General features: G+C 45.3%; 1 protein-coding gene across 1 annotated transcript; it reads right to left on the bottom strand.

Annotated features, from left to right (window-relative positions):
- Positions 1-1,074: 1,074 nt before the first annotated feature.
- Positions 1,075-19,003, bottom strand: LOC142604366 (myosin heavy chain, skeletal muscle, adult). The gene is made up of 39 exons (XM_075770504.1): positions 18,988-19,003; positions 17,970-18,214; positions 17,738-17,881; positions 17,488-17,644; positions 15,771-15,798; positions 15,556-15,673; positions 15,265-15,357; positions 15,071-15,134; positions 14,890-14,988; positions 14,680-14,783; positions 14,442-14,580; positions 13,669-13,787; positions 13,423-13,572; positions 12,868-13,038; positions 12,262-12,568; positions 12,091-12,161; positions 10,421-10,508; positions 10,209-10,326; positions 9,763-9,886; positions 8,978-9,114; positions 8,620-8,875; positions 7,487-7,729; positions 7,087-7,263; positions 6,856-7,001; positions 6,678-6,768; positions 6,200-6,589; positions 5,912-6,038; positions 5,614-5,732; positions 4,962-5,158; positions 4,397-4,580; positions 4,145-4,310; positions 3,848-3,972; positions 3,379-3,687; positions 3,042-3,245; positions 2,647-2,772; positions 2,381-2,551; positions 2,190-2,294; positions 1,964-2,059; positions 1,075-1,364 (listed from the first exon to the last, which is right to left on the bottom strand). Exons 2-39 carry the CDS (start codon positions 18,174-18,176, stop codon positions 1,209-1,211), a joined length of 5,826 nt encoding a protein of 1,941 aa, XP_075626619.1. The 5' UTR covers positions 18,177-18,214; positions 18,988-19,003; the 3' UTR covers positions 1,075-1,208.
- Positions 19,004-20,970: the final 1,967 nt, after the last annotated feature.

Genomic DNA, 20,970 nt, shown 5'->3' with positions numbered 1-20,970 from the left:
GGCTTACTTGAATGTAATGGAATACTCCCACTGGAAGGACACAAACTACCTGTCCTCAGTTCCCCATAGCAGTTCTTTCCCAGGAGCTGTTACATATGCTGTGTTGGTTCAGTGCTCACTGGGAATTCAGAAGCCGTGGCCGTGACAGTGAGCTCCAGCCCTTCAAGCTCTGCCCCAACAAGGCAGTGATCGAGACTGAACACGATGGCGTTTTACCCCTGCTCTCAAGTTGTGATTGTCAGTTCATCTGGAGCTCTGCTCAGGCCCAGAATCAAGCTGCCATTTGCCTGCCCACCTTCCTTGCTGTTTTTTCTGCGCATTCAATGGAAAAATCAGTAGGCTAGACTGGACATGCCAGCTCCTAAGGAACACCTCTGAGTTTCCCTTCCACTTTCGCACACTGAACAGCTGGGCTCTCTCATCAGGAAGGACAGATTCCCCCAGGCAGGGCAGTGTTCCAGAGGGTACTGTGCCGCCAGAGACTCAGCTTTTGTGGACACTGACCTTATTTACAGGAATTAAAGTAATTGCCACAGAACTGTCACCAGCCTTCTCCAGTTTTAGTCCAAGGGATGGTGATACTCTTCACGGTGCCCCTATCTAATTGAATTCATGAACCAAACATACCGGAGACTAAAAACCACCTCCTGTAAGCTTCCAAAAAACCACAAACTCTGTTGGTTATCAGCCCTCCACAAATCTGCCTCAGACAGTGGCCAGCAAAAGGAAGAGCTCGCACCTGACGTGCTGCACAACTGGAAACTGCTGAGGTGCTGTATGGGTAAAGGTTACATAAGATGTTATTTGGGACAGAACAGTAGGAAGGCAGAACTGGCAGAAGTCACTGTCAGGAATTATTGCCCTTGATTTCTCTTATTGTGAAGCTAAATTTCTATTCACGTCACAATCACTAAGTAATAAAGAAGGGATAAGTAGTTAGGAAGTAGGTGACAAAAAACCTGTACTGTGACACAGGCACACAAAGGTTATAAGCCAAAACTGTACCTGAAGGCTAATGATGACACAGCCCGAACCAGACAAAAAAGAGAAACAAATGAAAACTAGTGCTCGTGATGCGTATGCAAAGGAATCTACAATCTTTGTTCTCTAGACATTGACACAGTTACAAAGACTCATCACAGAAGAAAGCGACCAAGAGGTTCACATTTTGTGCATCCCTCAGGTCACTTTGCTGCCTCATGACATCCTCACTCTTCCTCTTCTATTTTCTTGCTGTGAAACTCCCGGCTTTTCACGCGGAGCTTGTTGACCTGCGACTCTGCAATGTCAGCCCGCTCCTCAGCTTCCTCCAGCTCGTGCTGGATCTTGCGGAACTTGGAGAGGTTGACATTGGACAGCTCCTCCTGTGCGGGCAAAGGGAGTTGGTGGTGAGGAGCCCAGGGCAGGGGTTCCACTCCTCCTGTGCCTCGGCCTTGTTGGGGCTGCGGCTCTTCCCCTCCATCCCCCACCCACCGCTGCTTGCACGTAAGCCTCACACAGACCTCCTCACCCTCCCTTATTCAGCATCCCACTGTGACAAGCTTCACCAGTACTCTGTCACTCTTGAGGAGCTATTTTGTCACTTGGATTTGTCATTTGTGTACTTCTCCCACTACTTGCTGCCCAACTATCAGTGTGACTTAGATTGAGAGAGATCCTGAAACCCTCCGCTGTTGATCAGCAGCAGAGATTCATGAACTTGTCAGTCAGTAGATGTGGCCCTTGGGTATTTTAAGTCTGACCTCTGTATAAAACAGGCTGCACAACTTCCCTCAGCTCATCCCTGACGGCAGGGTGCCCAGAACTCAGCAAGGCCTAATGAGACGATGGTAAAACAGCATGGCCAAGACTGTTGTGCCTTGGGAGCTTCTTTCACGCCCCTTTCCTGGTATCCATAGTCATCTCAGTGAGCATGCTGCCCCGATGGAAGGTGGCTCTTGCCCATTCTTTGAGCAATACTTACAGCCTCCTCAGCTTGTCTCTTGTAGGATTTCACCTTCATTTGCAGCTTGTCCACCAGATCCTGCAGCCTGAGAATATTCTTCCGGTCTTCCTCAGACTAGAGTTGTTGGTAAGCAGGACAGAGAATGAGTTCCTGGTTTCCCACCACGTGAGGTTAGCAATTCCCCTTGGGAAATTTGACTCGCCGTGAGAAAACTCTCTCAGCCCAAGGACGCCTCCTGTCTTACCTGGTAGGTCAGCTCCTTCACCCTCCTCTCGTACTTGCGCACACCCTTCACGGCTTCAGCGCTGCGCTTCTGCTCAGCATCCACCTCCCCTTCCAGCTCCCGCACCTGCAATGAGAAGACCATCTTTGGAGCTTCCCTGGTGGTTACCTATGTGCCATGTTCACTCATGCACAAATAAAAGCCCTACGCACTCTGGCCTCCAGTTTCTGGATTTGCTTCTTGCCTCCTTTCAGTGCCAGCTGCTCAGCCTCATCCAGACGGTGCTGCAGGTCCTTCACCGTCTGGTCCAGGTTCTTCTTCATCCTCTCCAGGTGGGCGCTGGTGTCCTGCTCCTTCTTCAGCTCTTCCGCCATCATGGCTGCCTGACGAGAGAAAAAGGTCAAAGCCATTTTGGGGCTGGAGACAGTTTGGGGGAGAATACATCCACCATCAGCACTGAAAGCAGGCCCCGACTCACATCAGTGATGGCCTTCTTGGCCTTCTCTTCAGCATTGCGGGATTCCTGGATCATGTCCTCCATTTCACCTTGAATTTGCACGATGTCTGTTTCCAGCTTCTTCTTGGTGTTGATCAAGCTGGTGTTCTGTGCAACAGGAAAGACATGATTTGTACTCTTAGACCCAATGCCTCCACATCAAGAGTTGATAGTGAGAGTATTGTTTATGAATGTCTTTAATGCAAGAGTCCTCTTTAGCGCCGTAGCAGCAAACCAGACATGGGGGGCTGGCCAGATTGGCCGTATCACAGCATGGCTCCTCAAATGTTTACATAGTCATCACTTACAAGATACATAGCAATGTCATTCTGTGTTATCTCTTGTTGATGGGACTCATTTCCAGCAGAGTGCCTCACCTGGGTGTGGAGGAGCTGCACACGTTCGGTGGCATCCAGAAGCTCCTGCTCAGCCACTTTCCTCGACCGCTCCGTCTGCTCCAGGGCTGCCCGTAGCTCCTCAACTTCAGCCTGCAACAGGTTTGCTCTGCGCTCCACCATGGCCACCTGCTCCTTCAGGTCCTCCTGGGTCCTGAGAGCATCATCCAAGTGTATCTGCGTGTCCTTTAAGAGAAGAAAGGGAAATTATAAGATGGCACAGCACTGGAGCAATGAGAAATTACAAGGCAGCAGTGTGCGCTTGGTGTCAAAAACGTCAGGGATGTCACCTCTCTTTCTGTAGCTTTGCTGAACAGACCTTGAGCACTGCCTGTGTGTTTCTCAGGTTCTTTTGTGCCTCTGCGGCCACGCGGTTGGCATGGCTCAGCTGGATCTCCATTTCATTCAGGTCTCCCTCCATCTTCTTCTTCAGCCGCAGGGCTTCATTCCTGCTCCTGATCTCAGCGTCCAGGGTGCTCTGCATGGACTCCACAATTCTGAGGTGGTTTCTCTTCATCTGGTCGATCTCCTCATCTTTCTCTGCTATCTTCCTGTCAATCTCAGACTTCACCTGGTTGAGCTCAAGCTGTAGGCGCAGGATCTTCCCCTCTTCATGTTCTAGGGAGGCCTGGACAAGCCAGCAGGAACAGTGACTTAAACTACTGCTTCCTTTCTCAGTAATTGCTTATGTGGTATTTCCTGAAATCTAGGCTTGCTTTCCTGCCATCTCTGCAGGTAACTATTCCCATACTTTCAGTCTGGGCACCATTTATTAGCACTGTGTGTACCTCAGCTTCCTCCAGGGAGGCCTGGATTTCAGATTTCTCCTGCTCAATCTGCTTCTTGACTTTCTCCAGCTCATGGATCGCCTTTCCTCCCTCGGCAATCTGCTCCGTCAGGTCAGAAATCTCCTCTGTGCGAACAAAGACCAAACGCCTGGTCAGGCACAGAGCAGAAGGGGAAGGGCCCTGTCGCACCAAGGTGACGGGCATCTTTGCCGACCTGCAGGCATGGACCCATGTGGAGTGGTGGGTAGTGGTGGATAGTGAGAAAGCCCTGCCAGGAGCAGAGGGCCAGGGACTTACGCTGCAAGTTCTTGTTCTCACGCTTCAGCGTTTCCAGGTGGTCCAAGGACTCCTCGTAGGCATTCTTCATCTTAAACAGCTCCGTGCTGAGAGAGCGAGACTCCTTCTGGGAGGCTTCCAGCTCAGCCTGCGTTTCCTCATACTTCTGCTTCCACTCTGCCAGGATCTGAAGAGAAATGGGCCGTGAGTATGGACGTGGCAATCAGGAGGGGATGCTCTGCCCAGGAACCCCAAGGCTGGAGCCCAGAAGACCTTGTCAAAGTTCTTCTGCTTCTTATCCAGAGCTGCGCAGGCAGCATTTGATCGCTCCACGTCAATCATCAGGTCCTCCACTTCATTCTGCAGCCTCTGCTTTGTCTTTTCCAGGGAAGCACATTTGGCATTGACGGCTTCAACGTGCTCCTCTGCATCCTGCAGCCGCTGTGCCAGCTTCTTCCTGGGGGGAGATAAGCACAGCTTAGAGAGGATCTACTTTTGTCCTGTTCACCTGAGGGCAGTTGCCTACTTTGCGACCTTTGAGCCTAGCGCTTTTTGCAGTGTTTTTTTTCTGTTCAAGACTGCATGCAGACTAAAGGGTCTATCACTTCTGTGTCCTAGCACCTACTGAGTATTCGGCCTGTCTTCGCCTTTCTAGCCGTAAAGGCCGTGCTTGTCCTTCCAGTATACACTTTTGCCACAGCACACTGTTCCACAGCACACTGTATATCCCTGCCTTCCTCCCACCTCTGTCCTAACCCACTGTTGGAGACTCCCATTTCCAGTTTCCCTTGGCAGTCGCAGTCTTCTCCAGCCATCCGACATCCCACTTCCCACGTACTTGGCCTCCTCCAGCTCCTCCGTGCGCTGAATAGCGTCCGTCTCGTATTTGGTTCTCCACTGGGCCACTTCGCTGTTGGCCTTGGACAGGGCACGCTGCAGCTCCCCCTTGGCTTCCTGCTCCTCCTCATATTGTTCCCGGAGCAAGTCACAGTCGTGGCGAGCAGACTGCAAGGCGTGGGCCAGGGCGTTCTTGGCCTGCGGGGACATTGGGATTGGTAACCTGTCTTGAGATGCCTCCTGACAGTGAAATTGACAGGGAAATTAGAACAAAACTTTAATTAGGTAAATGCAAAGCTGGGAGCTGATGAAGCTGTCATCAAAGTGTTCTGGAGGATCAGGATGTGTTAGTGACAGGTGCTCTGGGGACAGTAATCTGCTGTTTCTGTCAATGTTTGGACATATGTATCGGAATGCTGCCTTAGACACTATCATCAGAATCTCATGAAAGCCTTGTGGATGACTTCCCCCAGCATCAAAATCATTACGCTTCCTTCCCTCTCTAGCTATGAGTTGAGGGGTGTGCATTATCAGTGTTCCTTCCAGTACTACATGTGTTTGGGGAAAGAATGTGAACCAATCTTTGATCAGACAGGATTCTCCAGATGCTTTTAGGGGTGATGTAGGTTGTGGACCATAGGGTACTTCCAGACCTTTATTTCTTCCTCTAGATGTCTCTTGAGTTCCTCAATCTGTTGGGTAAATCCTTGCTTGCCCCTAGACAGCTGAGAAATCAGAGCATCTTTTTCCTCCACCTGGCGTGAATATTCACCTAGGAAGGGTAAAGTGGAAAAAGGTGACTAGACTATTCATAATATGACAGATTCAGCCTGTAAGCCCATGTAATCCGGAGTGGCCTGCAGAGTGTATACCAGCTGTCACTTTGCACCCTGTGGCATGCTCATGGCGTGCAGACCCTCCCATTGCACCTCTGCAAGGAGGATGTCTCACCTGATTCTGTCTGCAGACGAGCTCTTTGAGTATTGAGGTCATTGATCATGCGCTGATTCTGCTCCTCCTTAGTTTTAATCTCACTCAGCTGGTCTTCCAGAGTGCGACACATCTTCTCTAGATTTGCCTAGGTAGCAAACACAAGGAAGGAAAGCTGATGAACACCTGGACTCTGCCTCATCCTCACAGCAAGGAAGAGGAGAATAGTTTCTAGGAGAATGTGGCTGGTAGATGTAGCCTATGTGCCACACCCAGGTCTTGTGAGCATGTTCTACTGCAATTCCATACCTTGGCTTTGGAGACAGACTCCATGTTACTGGCCAAGTCGTCAATCTCCATCTTCAGCTCACTCTTCTCCTTCTCCAGCTTCTGCTTCACTCGTTGCAGGTTGTCGATCTGCTCCCCAAGCTCAGCTGTGCTGTCTGCGTGCTTCTTCCGCAGGGCGGCAGCCGTGGCTTCGTGCTGCAGCGTGGCCTCTTCGAGGTCGCGACGCATCTTCTGAAATTCCGCCTCACGCTTCTTGTTCATATCAATCTGAGCTGCGGTGGCTCCTCCTGCTTCTTCCAGGCGCTCGCTGATCTCCTCTAGCTCCCTGGAGAGGTCAGCCCGATGCTTCTCTGCTTTTGCCCGAGACGTTCGCTCAGCCTCAATTTCCTCCTCCAGTTCCTCAATACGAGCCTGGGGAACATTAGGGACCCTTCACACCCATGCCCTCCTCCTGCCTCACCTGAGACTGGGGGAAAGAGGACAAGGGACAGAGACTTGCCTGCAGCTCCTTGATCTTCTTCTGTGATTGCATGCCCAGGGCTTGCTCATCCTCAATTTTGCTCTGGATCTGGCTGATTTCAAAGTCTTTCCTTTGGGCAAAGCAAACCGTGTTAGAGCTCAAGGGGAAAAGACAAGTGCACCAGCCCAACACCCGGGTGCCCCGCAGCCACACTTACTTCTTCAGTTTCTCATCCAGCTGCTGCTTATCGTTTTCCAAATCCATTATGCTGTCGTGGGCCAGCTTCAGGTCTCCTTCGAGTTTCCTCTTGGCTCTCTCAAGGTCCATGCGCAGTTTCTTCTCCTGCTCCAGGGACCCTTCCAGCTAAAAAGAGCAAGACCATCAGTGCTCTGCCAGCCAGGTCTAACTCCATACCTGTCCTCCTCTTGCTGTATGCCTGTGTGCTTACATCGTCCACTTGCTGCTCCAGCTTGGTTTTAGCTTTGGTCAGCGTATTGACTTTGTCCTCTTCTGCCTGCAGGTCATCCAGTGTCTGCTGATGGGCCTCTTGGAGAGCCTTCTTCTCTTTTGTCAGCTTGGCGATGGTCTCATCCAGGGCTGCCATCTCCTCTGTGAGGTTTTTCACCTACAAATATAAGGAATTGTCAAAACTGGGTGGAAACCATGCCTGCTGGTTCAGTGGCATTTTCACTTTGCAGTGCTTAGCCAGGAACTTCATGTTCCCTTTTGCTGCTCAGATGAGGCCCAGCTCAAATCTTCCAAAGCCAACACATCCTGGGGTAGCAGGCTCTTTTGCTTCAAGAAGCAAAGATTTTTTGGACCCCTTATGTGATTCCCCGTGTGCGTACCTTGTTTTCAGTGGCATGCTTTTCCTTCTCCACTTTGGCCAGCGTTAACTCGAGGTCATCAATGTCTTTCTTCAGCTCTGAACATTCATCCTCCAGTTTTCTCTTCTTGGCTGTCAGCTCGGCATTAATTTCCTCCTCATCCTCAGCCCTTTCAGTCACCTCCTTAATTTTGGCTTCCAGCTGGATTTTGGTTTTGATGAGCTGGTCACATCTTTCCTCTGCATCGGCCAAGCTATCTGCTTCCTGGTGAGGAGACACAGCTGTTTCTGGGTTGTAATGTTCTGCAGTTTCTCTGCTCTGTCTTTTCTTATAGCCCTGAGTAGGCATGTGGTAAAATGGGGGCCAAACCTGGCCTTCCACTCCAGCAACTGGAAGATCTTGCCAGGTGTCTACTGGGAAACCTGTTCATCTGGTATCAACATTGATTCCAAAGTTTTTGTGTCTCTTATAAATGCCTCACAGAGAGGGAATACCTCCTGCACCCACAAGCACGACACAACAGTGGTCGCTTCAATTACTAGTTTCATCAGGAGCAAGGGCTTGGAGTCTTTTCTCCTAACAGAAGGAGTATTCAGTAGCTTCTTCTTTTTAATTGACTCATCGTGAACCTCATAATATTTGGGGAGAAAAGGCTTTGTGAGAATAATTTAGTGGAGAAAGTGGTGTTTTGTTTGGTGTGAAGAAACTGCCTTTTCCTGGTTGAGTTTGAATGGGAAGTATCCGTGTTTCTGAAAGTAATCAAGGCCGCCTAATGCAGCTGTAAGTAGGAAAAGTGGGTCCTTTTCAGGTTTGTCTTTACTCTGCTGCATAGATACAGTACTTTGAAAGTTGAGTAGATGGAGGTACTTCCCTTCCAGTTCAGAGCTCTCTGCTCTGGATTACACGTTGGCTAGTGTTACATGGCTCTCTCCTCAGACAGCCCAAATGCCAAGTCTCATGTGGGGCTGCCATGAGACTCACCATGCCCCTGCCAGTGCATGTTTACTCAACGCCAGAGTGCCCTAGAGTCTGTGATTTAGACTGTTTTCTGCTGCACACTAGTCATCTTCCTGTGAGTCTCTGCGTAGGGTAAGAAGCACGTATAGCAATGTGTAGCATTCTTTTCCCAGGAACAAATGAATGGTGATACTCACCGCCTGCACTTGGAGCTGCAGGTCATTCTTCTCCTGCAGCAGGGCCACCATTTTCTCCTCCAGCTCCTTCCTCTTTGCCTCAGACTTTGCAAGCTCTTCTTTGGTTTTCTCAAACTCCTCCTTCATGTTGGCCATCTCTTTCTCAGATTCTGCACTCTTCAGCAAGGGCTTGATCTTGAAGAACAGCTTCATCCAGGACCAGTGCTTGACATTCATGAATGCACGAACATTGTACTGGATGCAGAAGATGGACTCCCTGAATTGAAATTCAGATAGCTATTGCATAGCTTTGGTTTGATGAATGTAAACTTCATCTGTCAAGTACCATAATAACAAACTAACTCTGAAGAATGTCTACCTCCTCTCCACCATTCTCCGATACTCCACTCTCATCAGGAAACCCCTGCACCTGGCTTGTGTGCGAGTGATGATTTCTGCCAGCTTGTCATCTCTCATCTCCTCCAGGAGTCCCAGCAGTCCAGCTTTGAAGAACACCTTGAGAAAGGAAATGTTATATGATGTCATTGTCAGGTATTAGAGAATAGAGGCACAGAGTCTTTCAGGATCCTAAAGCACACCTTAATGGCCATGACATGTCTCATCTTGGGCCCCGTCCCAAACCCTCTGTCCAGGGCCTATGAGCTTCCTATAAGCTCAGCCCTAAGCATTCAGTCTCTGTCTGAGCTATGTGTTATGAGTTATGGTTTTCACTTGAGCCAGAGCCTCAGTCACACCTATGCCTGGTCATGGACCTCACTGAGCTCTATCATGACATGCAGACTTACTTCCTGGTTTACTGTTAGACCAATCTGATTGCTATGGATCTGTGCAGGAATTAATGAACAGTGCCTGGGCCTTGTTAACCTACCTATATCTGACCCTGACCAATCTCAAAACCCATGGCTTTATGGCTTCACCTCAGACCTTCCTTATTGTCACAAACCTCATTGATGATCTGGACTCTTGGATAAACCTGAATACAATTCCAGGGTCTTCCCCACTTTCCTTGTTTGGGTACTGTAGGGCTGGGTACTTGCTGTTGAGGTCCCTACCATGCCAGTTCTTTTATTGTGCTGTGCTCCCTGCACCTGATGAAGCAGCCTGCCCTTACCACTCCCTGTCAAACACAGGTCTTGTTTCTACCTTGGTGTGACCAAATCTGTACTGGGTGTGGTCCACATCAATAGACCCAAGGAGCTTCTCAGAAGCCTTCTTGCTATCCATGAACTGACCCTCTGGGATAGCACTTGCATTAAGCACTCTGTATCTGCAGAAGAAAACAGAACATGAAGAAATCTCCATCACCAAAACCATGACTGTGATTGAATCCCACAGCCTTCTCAGACTATTTCATTGAACCACTCTCATGCCTGGAGACAGTTAATCCTTTCAGAACGGGATGTGGAGAGTGTTTTTACTATTAACTCTAAGTGCAAGAGAATCCTGATCTCAGTAATCATCATGAACTGATGGTGAAAAATTTCTATGTTACTGCTCAGTACCAATTTAAATTATAATGTTTCAAGTATTTTATGATACTCAGTCTCTTCAGTTTGATGTGAGTGGGCAGAAAGGTGTAGTGTTCTTACCTTTGTTTGAAGTCAGCATACAGGACTCTGCTGGGGAATCCTTTCCTGCAAATTCTGATCCCTTCCAGCACACCATTGCACCGCAGCTGATGCAGCACCAGTTCATGCTCCATGGCACCTAACAAACACCACCATTAGTGACTATCCCACTGTTTGATACTCAGGAGAAGAGCTTCTGCTTCTCGAGTTCTCCTCCTATTGGATCCCCTTACCAGGTGTTTTTGTTTCATTTGGGATGATGCATCGTACAAAATGAGGGTGAGTGCTTCTCAGATTAGCCATCAGCTTGTTTAAATTCTCCTGTGAGATCATGAAATGAAGTTTATATTATTAAGCGTAAGCACTGGAAGCTTAATAGTGGATGTATCAAATTGAGAGTTTTAGGATGCAGACCTGTCTTTTCTGTAAGATCTTGCAGAACTCCCAAAGGGAAACTTGCAAACTGAAGGCTCCCAGATTTTGAGGTTTTAAATTCTTTTGCAGAATAATGGTTAGTATTACTTTTCCTTGATCTCCTTATACAAACAGAGCTGCCATCTCACAGCTTTCTTTCCAGCTGGTATTTCTTGTGGTATTTAGCTGGGCATTGTAAGTAGATGAGATGTACTATTGGCTAAGTGTGACTAGCGTCTGATTTGGCAGCTAAATTGTTTTTAAATTGATAGAATATTTGTACAGCTGATACAAATTGACTTTTTTAGTAGTAATTCAGTCTTCCTACATATATCCACCTCAGCCAAATGGAAACCTTGCACTTGCAGTCCAGAAAGTGAACCAAATCCTGGGCTGCATCAAAAGCAGTGTGACCAGCAGGTCGAGGGAGGTGATTTTCCTCCTCTACTCTGCTCTCATGAGACCCCACCTGGAGTACTGCGTCCCGCTCTGGAGTCTGCAAGAAAGCTGGAGAGGGACTGTTTACAAGGGCATGGAATGACAGGACAAGGGGGAATGACCTTAAGCTGAAGTAGGGGAGATTTAGATCAGATATTAGGAAGAAATTCTTCCCTATGAGGGTGGTGAGGCGCTGGAACAAGTTGCCCAGAGAGGTTGTGGATGCCCCATCCCTGGAAGTGTTCAAGGTCAGGTTGAATGTGGCTTTTAGCAACCTGGTCTAGTGGAGGGTGTACTTCCCCATGGCAGGGGGGTTGAAACTATATGATCTTTAAGATCCCTTCCAACCCAAACCATTCTATGAGTCTATGATTCAATGATTCTATAACTGAAAACTGACCTCAAAATTCATTAACTTGATGTAATTTAACATTCACTCTCTTTCCCCATTGAAATGAAAGCATTGCTTTGCAATCTTACAAACTCAAGGGGTTTTTTTTGTTTGGTTTTTTTTTCTTTTGATGTTTGATCAATTGTTTTCGAATTCTGCAATGTGTCAATGCTGAAAATCTTCATAGATACACAAAAAAGCTATGGGAAATATCTCTGAAGTCTCCAGAGAAGATTGATTTGTTATTCTCCAGCTGATTTGTTATTCACATCCAGTCTAAGTAGGTCACCTTCACCCTTTGGAGATCTTTGTAGAATATTAAGAGTAGGTAATGGCAAAGCTAAGTCAGGTGGAAGAAATCAGCAAAAATATAAGGATGAAATATAAATAGTTAGTTGGAAAATAAAGTCTAAGACAATTTCCTAGGCAGTACCAGGAGACTGACAATATCATTCTGTCTCCTGAAACAAAAGGAAGACTATGCATACACTGAGGTAGAGATTTTTTTGTATTCTGCGCGGCTAATTCTGTAATTTCTAAGGATGTCAAGGGAAGGATTTTCAAGGGAAACAAGAGCTATGACCAAAACTGAGACAGAACTTTCAGGTTAAGAATAAAATTTCTTTCCATCCGAAAAAAGATAATCAATTCTGTACTTGCCCGGAAAAGAGCTGAGACAGTCTGGAAAGAAGAACCCTTCTTCTTGCCACCCTTCTTGCCACCACCACCCTCTGCAAAATTGACAAAAATGAGCAGATGTCTTTAATGTTGCCTTTGATATTCCCCTTTCTACAGTATGAACACATAAAATATGGATTTTACAGAGCTTACCTGCTTCCCCACCATAGGTGGCAAAGAGTAAAGCCAGTGTTTTCACAGATGATTTCTGGTACAACCCAATGACTGTTTCGTTCAGGGGGTCCTTGTTCTTCTCAAGCCAACCAGAGATGTTGTAGTCCACCGTGCCAGCATAGTGCACCAAGGAGAAGTGTGCCTCAGCCTTGCCTTTGGCAGGCTTGGGCTTCTGGAAGTTGCCGGACTTGCCCAGATGCTGGTCATAGAGCTTGTTCTTGAAAGAGGTGTCAGTTGCTTTGGGGAACATGCACTCCTCTTCCAGGATGGAGAAGATGCCCATGGGCTGGAAGGTACAACACGAAGTGATAGAGAAAAATGATAATGATGTGAAGCATGTGCTATGAACATCAAAGGTACCAGTGTTTTGCTGGTAGCATCTCAGCCTGGATAAGGGCCTAAGTCTGTCAGGAGTTGTTCTTAGGCAGGGAGCTTATTTCTGCCTTCCCTTACCTTCCTGCAGCCTGCAAAACATTTTATTGAACTGACACTGGATGTCTGGCCGCGAGTTCTTTCTAAGCTGAACCTGACTCAGGAACATCACATAATTCCAAAATACATCATACACTTGTCTGGCAAAGGTACCTTCTCAATGAGCTCAATGCAGGCAGCCAGGTCCATCCCAAAGTCAATGAACGTCCATTCAATTCCTTCCTTCTTGTACTCCTCCTGCTCCAGCACGAACATGTGGTGGTTGAAGAACTGTTGCAGTTTCTCATTGGTGAAGTTGATGCACAGCTGCTCAAAGCTGTTGAACTGCCCAAAGCAAGGAGAGGTGCACAGCTTCTCAAGGTGTGGCAAACACCAGATGGTTTTGCTAGCATTCTCCTAGTGCTGTTTGAAGTTCCCCAGCTGAAACACCACTCCTAACCATTCTGTAACAGCGTGGGTTTCCTTAGCAGGACTTCTATTGTAAAATTTACTGTCCTTGAAGGATTTTATTATCATTAAATAAATTTATTATCATTATATAAAGCCATTTGAGGGTGCTACTGTGACAGAGAAGAGCGAGGGGTTTCTAGAAAACTGCAGATGAGGATGATAAACTTCTGAATCTTCTTAAAAAGAGATGTGTTTCTGAGTCCTCATGACCCCTCCCAGCCCTTCCCCTGCCTATGCAGCCAAATCCTTGTTCCTTACATCAAAGATCTCAAAGCCAGCAATGTCCAGCACACCAATGAAGTACTGTCTGGGTTGCTTCGTGTCCAGCTGTTGGTTGATGCGAATAACCATCCACAAGAACATCTTCTCATAGACGGCTTTTGCCAGGGCACCAACTGCATTATTCACCTAACGCAAAGAAGAAAGGACTGGAGTTACCTCCTAGGGTCAAAGAAGAATCCTCACGTACTCTTTCAAGCCATTTCCAAACTATCTTCTATTTACCTGTTCCACAGTTTGACCTTTGGTCACGTATTCATTCCCAACCTTGACTCGGGGATAACACAGGGCTTTGAGCAATTCAGCTGAGTTCAGGCCCATCAAGTAGGCAGCCTTGTCAGCCACTAAAGACGGAGAGGGAGAGGGAGAGGGAGAGGGAGAGGGAGAAGGAGAAGGAGAAGGAGAAGGAGAAGGAGAAGGAGAAGGAGAAGGAGAAGGAGAGGGCAAGGGAGAGAGAGGAGCATTTATCTTTGGACAACGGCTAGAATTTGGTCAGTATTTTGGCAGCTGTTCATGTTCTAGACATGGAAAAGCATTGGTCTGGTCTCATACAGAAGGTCTGGGGAATGATGCAAATTCTGGAAGCTAATGATGGCCTTCTTCGAAAGCCAGAACAGATATGGCTTGGATAGGAATAGCTTGAATCTGGAAGACCCCAGAAGAACCACAAAAGCTTCTGGGAATACATGAGGCATGCATACAGCAATTTCCTTCTCTGTGGAAAGTGGATTTCTGCATAGCAAAGAATGCAGGATTTCTTTTGGCAAAAAAATGATTGCACATGATGGTGACTTAGTGGTTGAAGGTTTTACAGAGAGAAAGATATCCTGCGTTGAAGGTGAAGCACCTCTGCAGTTAGACAGACAATCAAGAAAGATGCTTTTCTCAGTGTTTTATGTGGTGACTCAGGCCAACAAAGGCCAGTCTTTGGAGGCTAACATATCACTTCTGCAAATGGAAAAGTTCTTTGAACAAGTCAGTGGCTGAATTTCTGATACCTTCTGTGCCATCGGGCTCTGCCTGCTCCTCTCGTTGTTTCTGTTTGAACTTCAGGTTCCCATAGTGCATGACAGCCCCTGTCAGCTTGTAGATGGCAGTCTTTTCATCAGCAGTGAAGCCCAGGATGTCAATGGCACTCTGCAGTCAAAACAATGAAATAAAATACGTGTCCTTAGTAGGTCATCTATGTCACCTTTGAGACAAGTATAGTATGTACCTTTTTGCTATGTTACTTACATCTGTAGCCATGAGCTCCTCCTGGTCATCAATGCTGGGAACACTGATCTCACCTTGACTCACATAGTGGTAATCATAAGGGTTGGTGGTAATGAGGAGCATGTCTGAAAGCAGAAAGGGGCAAGGCACAGGCTTAGTTTTGCTGACCAGGTAATAGCAGGAACTGTTGCTCAGCAATCATCCTCAAAAAGTCATAATGATCCTTCCTACCAATTAGCTCCGGCTTCTTGTTGGAGGTGATCTGATAAAATATGTGGTAGCTTCTTTCTGCCTTGAGCTGGAAAGTGACTCTGGACTTCTCCAGCAGATCTGTCAAGGAAGGTAGGACAGAGTTAGCATAAGAACTGGGGAGGTTTAGAAGGAATGGGATCAGGCCAGGAGAGTCTCTTACAGGTTTCAATGTCAGCAGAAGCCAGTTTGCCTGTGGCCCCAAAGTGGATTCTGATGAATTTGCCCTGTTAAGGAGAAGCAGCAGCATTTCAGCCTGGATGGGTTCTTTTGATGTCTCCTTTATGTGGAACACTGCTAGGGCCGTTACTTATCTTGTAATGAGAGGGAGAGATTTTGTCCCAGGCAACAACTTACAAAGCGTGAGGAGTTGTCGTTCCTCACGGTCTTGGCGTTTCCAAAGGCCTCCAGCAGTGGGTTGGCGCTGATGATTTGATCCTCAAGCGTTCCCTAGAGGACAATAATTATTGCTGGTTATCCTTTCCAAAAATCATCTCAGGAACAGAGAAAAGCATTGATGCAAGTCAGCATCTATTAATTGATGATCCATCCTCAAGTGTTCCCCACAGGATGATCATTACACCGTTACAGTGTTTAGCTGACATGGCAATTGCATGCCAAGTGTTCAGCCTGTTCCTCCTGACTCACCTGCATTTTGCCTGACTGTTGCTGCTCCTCCTTCTTCTTATCCCCACTCGCTGCAATTGTTGCAAAGTACTGGATGACACGCTTTGTGTTCACAGTCTTCCCTGCACCGGATTCTCCGCTGTCAAACCAAAGAGAGAAGCAGAGAGCATGTGGTCAGGCAGGAGGTCCCCTGGCACCGGGCAGCCCTGCAGGGACCCGAGCAGGGGTGTACATACGTGATCAGGATCGACTGGTTCTCGCGGTCTGTGAAAGGGGCAGAAAGAAAGATGCTGATTGTGGCATTCTTGAGTAATATAGAACATGATGTGTGTGACAAATTCAAGCAGTGTTTTTAGAGATCCTATGTATTATATGGAGAGGGCTGGAGTTATCAAATTTCGGATTTCTTCAATTTTTTTTTTCACCTGTTCATTTAAAATTCCTTTTCGGTCATTGAAATAGGATATTTCTTCTTAGTTTAACTTATTTCTCTAGTAATCTCTGTATGAAGTTAATAGTGATGCAAGAACGTCTGTTACTTTCCAGTGACTTCAAGAGCTCTGCAGGATTATCTTCCTCAGAGAAGTCTGTTATAGATACCGGAATGTTTTGCTAAGAAAGAACTCCCTGTAGAATCCACAGAGATTAATATAAAATTTACTGTGTACCTTTTTAAGATCCCAGGTAGTATAAGTAACTGCTTATAAAGCAGTGAGTCCTCAAACAATTTAAGAATCTGAGATCAGTTTATACCTGTTTTCCTTTAACATAAATACCCGTTGAGAAGTCCGATTAATTAGGTCTCACTTCTAAGTAGCAAGGGGTTGTAGCCACTAACTGTATTGATCAAAAGAATTCTGATCTTCCCCTCACATAACTCTTTTGTAAAAGTGTAAAGATTTAATCAATGTTGGGAATGTTTAAACAAGATTTTTGTCTCTCCTTTTCTTAGTTTTCCTTTTTACCAGTGAATTCAAAGGAACGAATTCTTTCTGAGGTAGAAGAGAATGTGAGGGTTTTGATTGGGTTTGTTTATTTGTTTGTTTCAGATTGTTTCTTCTCATTTTTTGTTTATTTCTGTCTTTACAAGTCTGTTTTTAAAGGCACTAAGAGAAGGAAGAAAGAAGATAGCAAATGTAAAAAAAATGCTAAACTACTCATTATTCATGAACCTGCTCCAGTGTTAAAAGTGGAAGTAGAAAAGGAGAAAAAACGCATGAAATTTATTATTCTATTTTTATTCAATATTCAGGGACGTTTTTTAACAATCAACATTATTATTCTGTGATGTTCAGTAACATCCTTGTGGAATCATGTATGTAGATGTATGAATATCAAATCAATGATTCCCTTCTGCATATTGCAGTTTTGGTGCACAGAATTCTAATCCTTTCTGGTCAAGGAACTCTCATGTCTAAGAAACAAATCCATAATACAAGAGTATTAGCTAACAGCTAATTTGAAATGAAGTAATTTATCATTGTTTCCAGAGGGTGTAACTTCACTGAGATTCTGGCTCTTGTTCTTTCCCAAGAAGTTGTGAATTTCAGAATAACACTTGAAATCAGACCATTTCCTTTTTGAAACGATGCCTTCATCAAGCCAAATTTAACCTACAATACAGTTCTGGGAGACATTAATCAAATCGTTCAGAGCTCTATTCATATTTTCTGTCACATTTTGAGCAAGTTGGATCTCAATAATAGGTAGGGGGGAATTTTTGTTTCACCTGACTCAATTCATCCTATTATTCTTCACTGTAACTTTTTCAGTGCTCTTGTCTGCATACAATCAATCAGAGTTTTAAAAATCATTAGGACAGAACTGTGTCTCATGCATAATATCAGCAGCTCTTAAAATAAGTTAATTAAAGGCTCATGCTGAGGTTTACAACTCTATACACAAATATTACAAAAAAAAAAAATCACTGCAAAGATGCTATCATTGCCTCACCAGTCAGCATGAACTGATAGGCGTTGTCAGAGATGGAGAAGATGTGTGGAGGGGCCTCCTGGCGCTTCTTGCCTCGGTAGGCCAACACCACCTCCGGGTTGTACACCGGCAGCCACTTGTAGGGGTTGACAGTGACGCAGAAGAGACCCGAGTAGGTCTGCGAGGAAGGGAGACAGCACGTTGGCTTCCACTTAGCCTGGCAGAGCAGTTCCTCCTAGCTACCCAAAGGAAGACTGCTGCTGGTACTTACGTAGATCATCCAGGCTGCGTAACGCTCTTTGAGGTTGTACAGCACAGCGGGTTCGTGGAGGTGGGTCATCATGGCCATGTCCTCGATTTTATCGTACTTGGGAGGGTTCATGGCAAAGACCTGATCTTCCTTCACGGTCAGGGTCTGCCAGATGAGGAAAGAGAGGCATTTATGTCAGCTAGGAGCTGAGACTGGGAATGACACACAGTTTTAAGCCTTGGTTTTTACTCACTTCTCCTGCTTCAGATTTGACAGTGACCTTCCCTGATTCCCTGCTCTGGATTGTCCCTTTCACAAAGGATTCCTTAGGATGGGCCACAAAGACGGATGTCTTGGCATCGAAAGGCTTGTTCTGGGCCTCTATTCTCTCCTTTTCTGACTTTCGGAGGTAAGGAGCTGCCTCCCCAAAAACAGCCATCTCAGAGTCAGAAGAGGCCATGTCTGTGCTTATACAGGAGGCACAGTCAGCAGAGAATTCTGTAGGAAAGAAGATATGTTGAGTCAGTGAGGGAAGAGCTTTATGTGAAGACAGGGTATCTCTTGCACTTGATTTCTTCAAATGTTTAAGTTGGTATAAACAAGTCAAAATTTGGATTTAAACTTCCCAATCTTGGCTGAAAATACTTGTATACTTTTCTGAAATGAATTCTTGGGCATCTAGCTATTTAATAAAGTATAGAACAGTTCTTTAGTGTTGCACTGTTGTAGTACATTTTAGCAGTATTACTTCAACTTTGTGGACTCTAGTAAATTTGGACATTGCCATAGCAGAGACTTCTTATTAAAGAAGTCTCTGATTTCTTTTAAAATGCTACCTGAGTCTCTGAGAGATTTCCTTGTCTGATGGCAAATAGTGGCTTTCCACTGTAAAATTTACTTGCTATGGACAATTCATCTAGCATTAATGACAGATATACATGTCACTATTGCCTGTTCTGCTTTCTAGCAATCTTAAACTCTTGGATTTATTCCTGTTTCTTAAAAGTTAGTAAATTTTTACATTAATTCTTGTGACAGAGGCTGGAAGTCAGTCACTGTTGTTTGAAAACACAGCAACTCATTTTGTGTTGCACATATATCCAGAGATAATATATAAGCTGATGAAAAAAATGCTGCCTTCAAATCTGGAATAAAATCACTGCTGATAGAGACAGTCCCCAATAGAAATGGATATCCAAGGCTTATAAGAAGTTAAATGGAATAAAAAGATATATGTTTTGCCTAGGAGTTCGCAGGAGCCATACACTTACCTGGAAATTTTCTGTCAAGACTGGGCACAGCAATCCAAAGAGACTTTTATAGAGTCCAGTATGCAGATGCTCTGGATGTTTCCTTTTCCTTCAGTCAAAATATATTTTGGCAAACCATCTTTGGCAAAACATTGTCTGGCAAACTTAGCTAACGGCATAATTGTCATTTGATTTGACTAGATATATTTAGAAATGTTTTATATCTTACCATTCCTGTGGATACATTTCCTTTAAATAGTCTGACAGGGCTATTAATAAGGGAATCTTGACTAGTCAAGGCACTTAAAGAACTTGGATCCAGAATTTATGTTCCTCTACTGTCTCTACTGATAACTTGATCTTTAACCCAGACGAGATTCTTTGGCGTTTCTGTACTGCAACTATTCCAGATGTAAACTGGGAATAATACAATGTATCTTGTGCACACAGTCCTGTGAATTTAGGGATCACCTTTACAGCATTAGAAAAGACAATTCTACAAAAGACCAATCATGACTAAATGTCATTCAGTAATTTATTATATATTGAAAAGATGAAAAACAAACACATATTGTGGGCCAGGACTTTGACTGCAATAGGGCTAGATACAGAGGGAATCCAAGAGACAGCAAGTCAGAATACAAGTTCAATTTTGGACATGCAGTTCATGCCTAGAGTGTGAAAGGTGACTCCTTAGCTATAAAAAGAAATAAATATCTATGTGAGCAAATCTGCACTTGGTATTTTGCAGAAATTGAAAAATTCAAAATGTGCATACTAGAGGAATGTTCACTGTTGCTGTAGTCAGTCATAACTGATACTAGAGAAAAGTCTTACCTAGTCTTAAACAAATTACTCATGGTACCTCATACCTGAAAAAAGAAAATTATACTGCTTTTTTTCAAAACATTTCTGGTTTTAAAAGATTCAGTGCTTTTGTTACAGAGGTGATCTAGAAGAATTATGTAACATTTAATGACTAGCACTTTTATTAACAGGGAAGTTATTCATAGTTAAAGTTATTTCTGTTTCTCAACCTTATTAAAGATACTCTAAGGGTTAAGAGAGACAAACATGCAAAAGTAACCTACACCAGGAAATACTTTCAACCTCAATATATGCATACTCAATAAATACATAGTGATACTTCCCATTTCCCCTCACACAAATGCGAAGTGTTAACATGCCTTAGAGAGCTTAAGTCTGTGTCTCCAATATGCATGTGTCCATTGATAAACATATTTCAAGCAATGTCCTCAACCAAGTCAGGAAGCAAGGGAGGTCCCTATAGCCCTTCGCTACCTACAACTCCAAAAAAACCACCCTTTCACCCAAACACATCTCTACACACAATCACACACAGAGCATACACTCCAAGATCCTCTACACTCTGACACATCCTCAGTCCAGCACTCCCACCTCGTCCCAAATATCTTGCACACCTACACATTCATACAGTTTCAGTAACAAAAGCTATCAACACAGTGCTGTCTATATCAGAGCATTAGAGGTGGTAGGCAGTCGTGTACAACGCTGATACTCTGAGAATTTGCTGATAGTCCTGGAGGGTAACTGATGTAGTTCTAGGAAAAGGGCACTGTCACTTGAGCTGTTTTAAACACTGTCACATCGAAACACACTCTTCTCCTGGTCATTGGCATTCTGGTTATTAAAAGAGCTCAGTGGATAACGCTCAGTGAATAACTCAGGGGCAAGGTCAGAAAAATGATGCCTCTGATCCAAGGTAATATCATAGAATCATAGAATGGTTTGGGTTGGAAGGGACCTCAAAGATCATCTAGTTCCAACCCCCCTGCTGCAGGCAGGGACACCCTCCACTAGACCACGTTGCCCAAAGCCCCATCCAACCTGGCCTTCAACACTTCCAGGGATGGGGCCTCCACAACCTCTCTGGGCAACCTGTGCCAGTGCCTCACCACTCTAACAGTAAAGAATTTCTTTCTAACATCTAATCTCAATCGACCCTCCTTCAGCTTAAACCCA

Source organism: Balearica regulorum, chromosome 18 (genome assembly GCF_011004875.1).
Source record: "Balearica regulorum gibbericeps isolate bBalReg1 chromosome 18, bBalReg1.pri, whole genome shotgun sequence".
NCBI classification, from domain to species: Eukaryota; Metazoa; Chordata; class Aves; order Gruiformes; family Gruidae; genus Balearica; species Balearica regulorum.
Note: the sequence above shows the minus strand (reverse complement) of the source record. Positions and strands in the feature narration are given on the sequence as shown.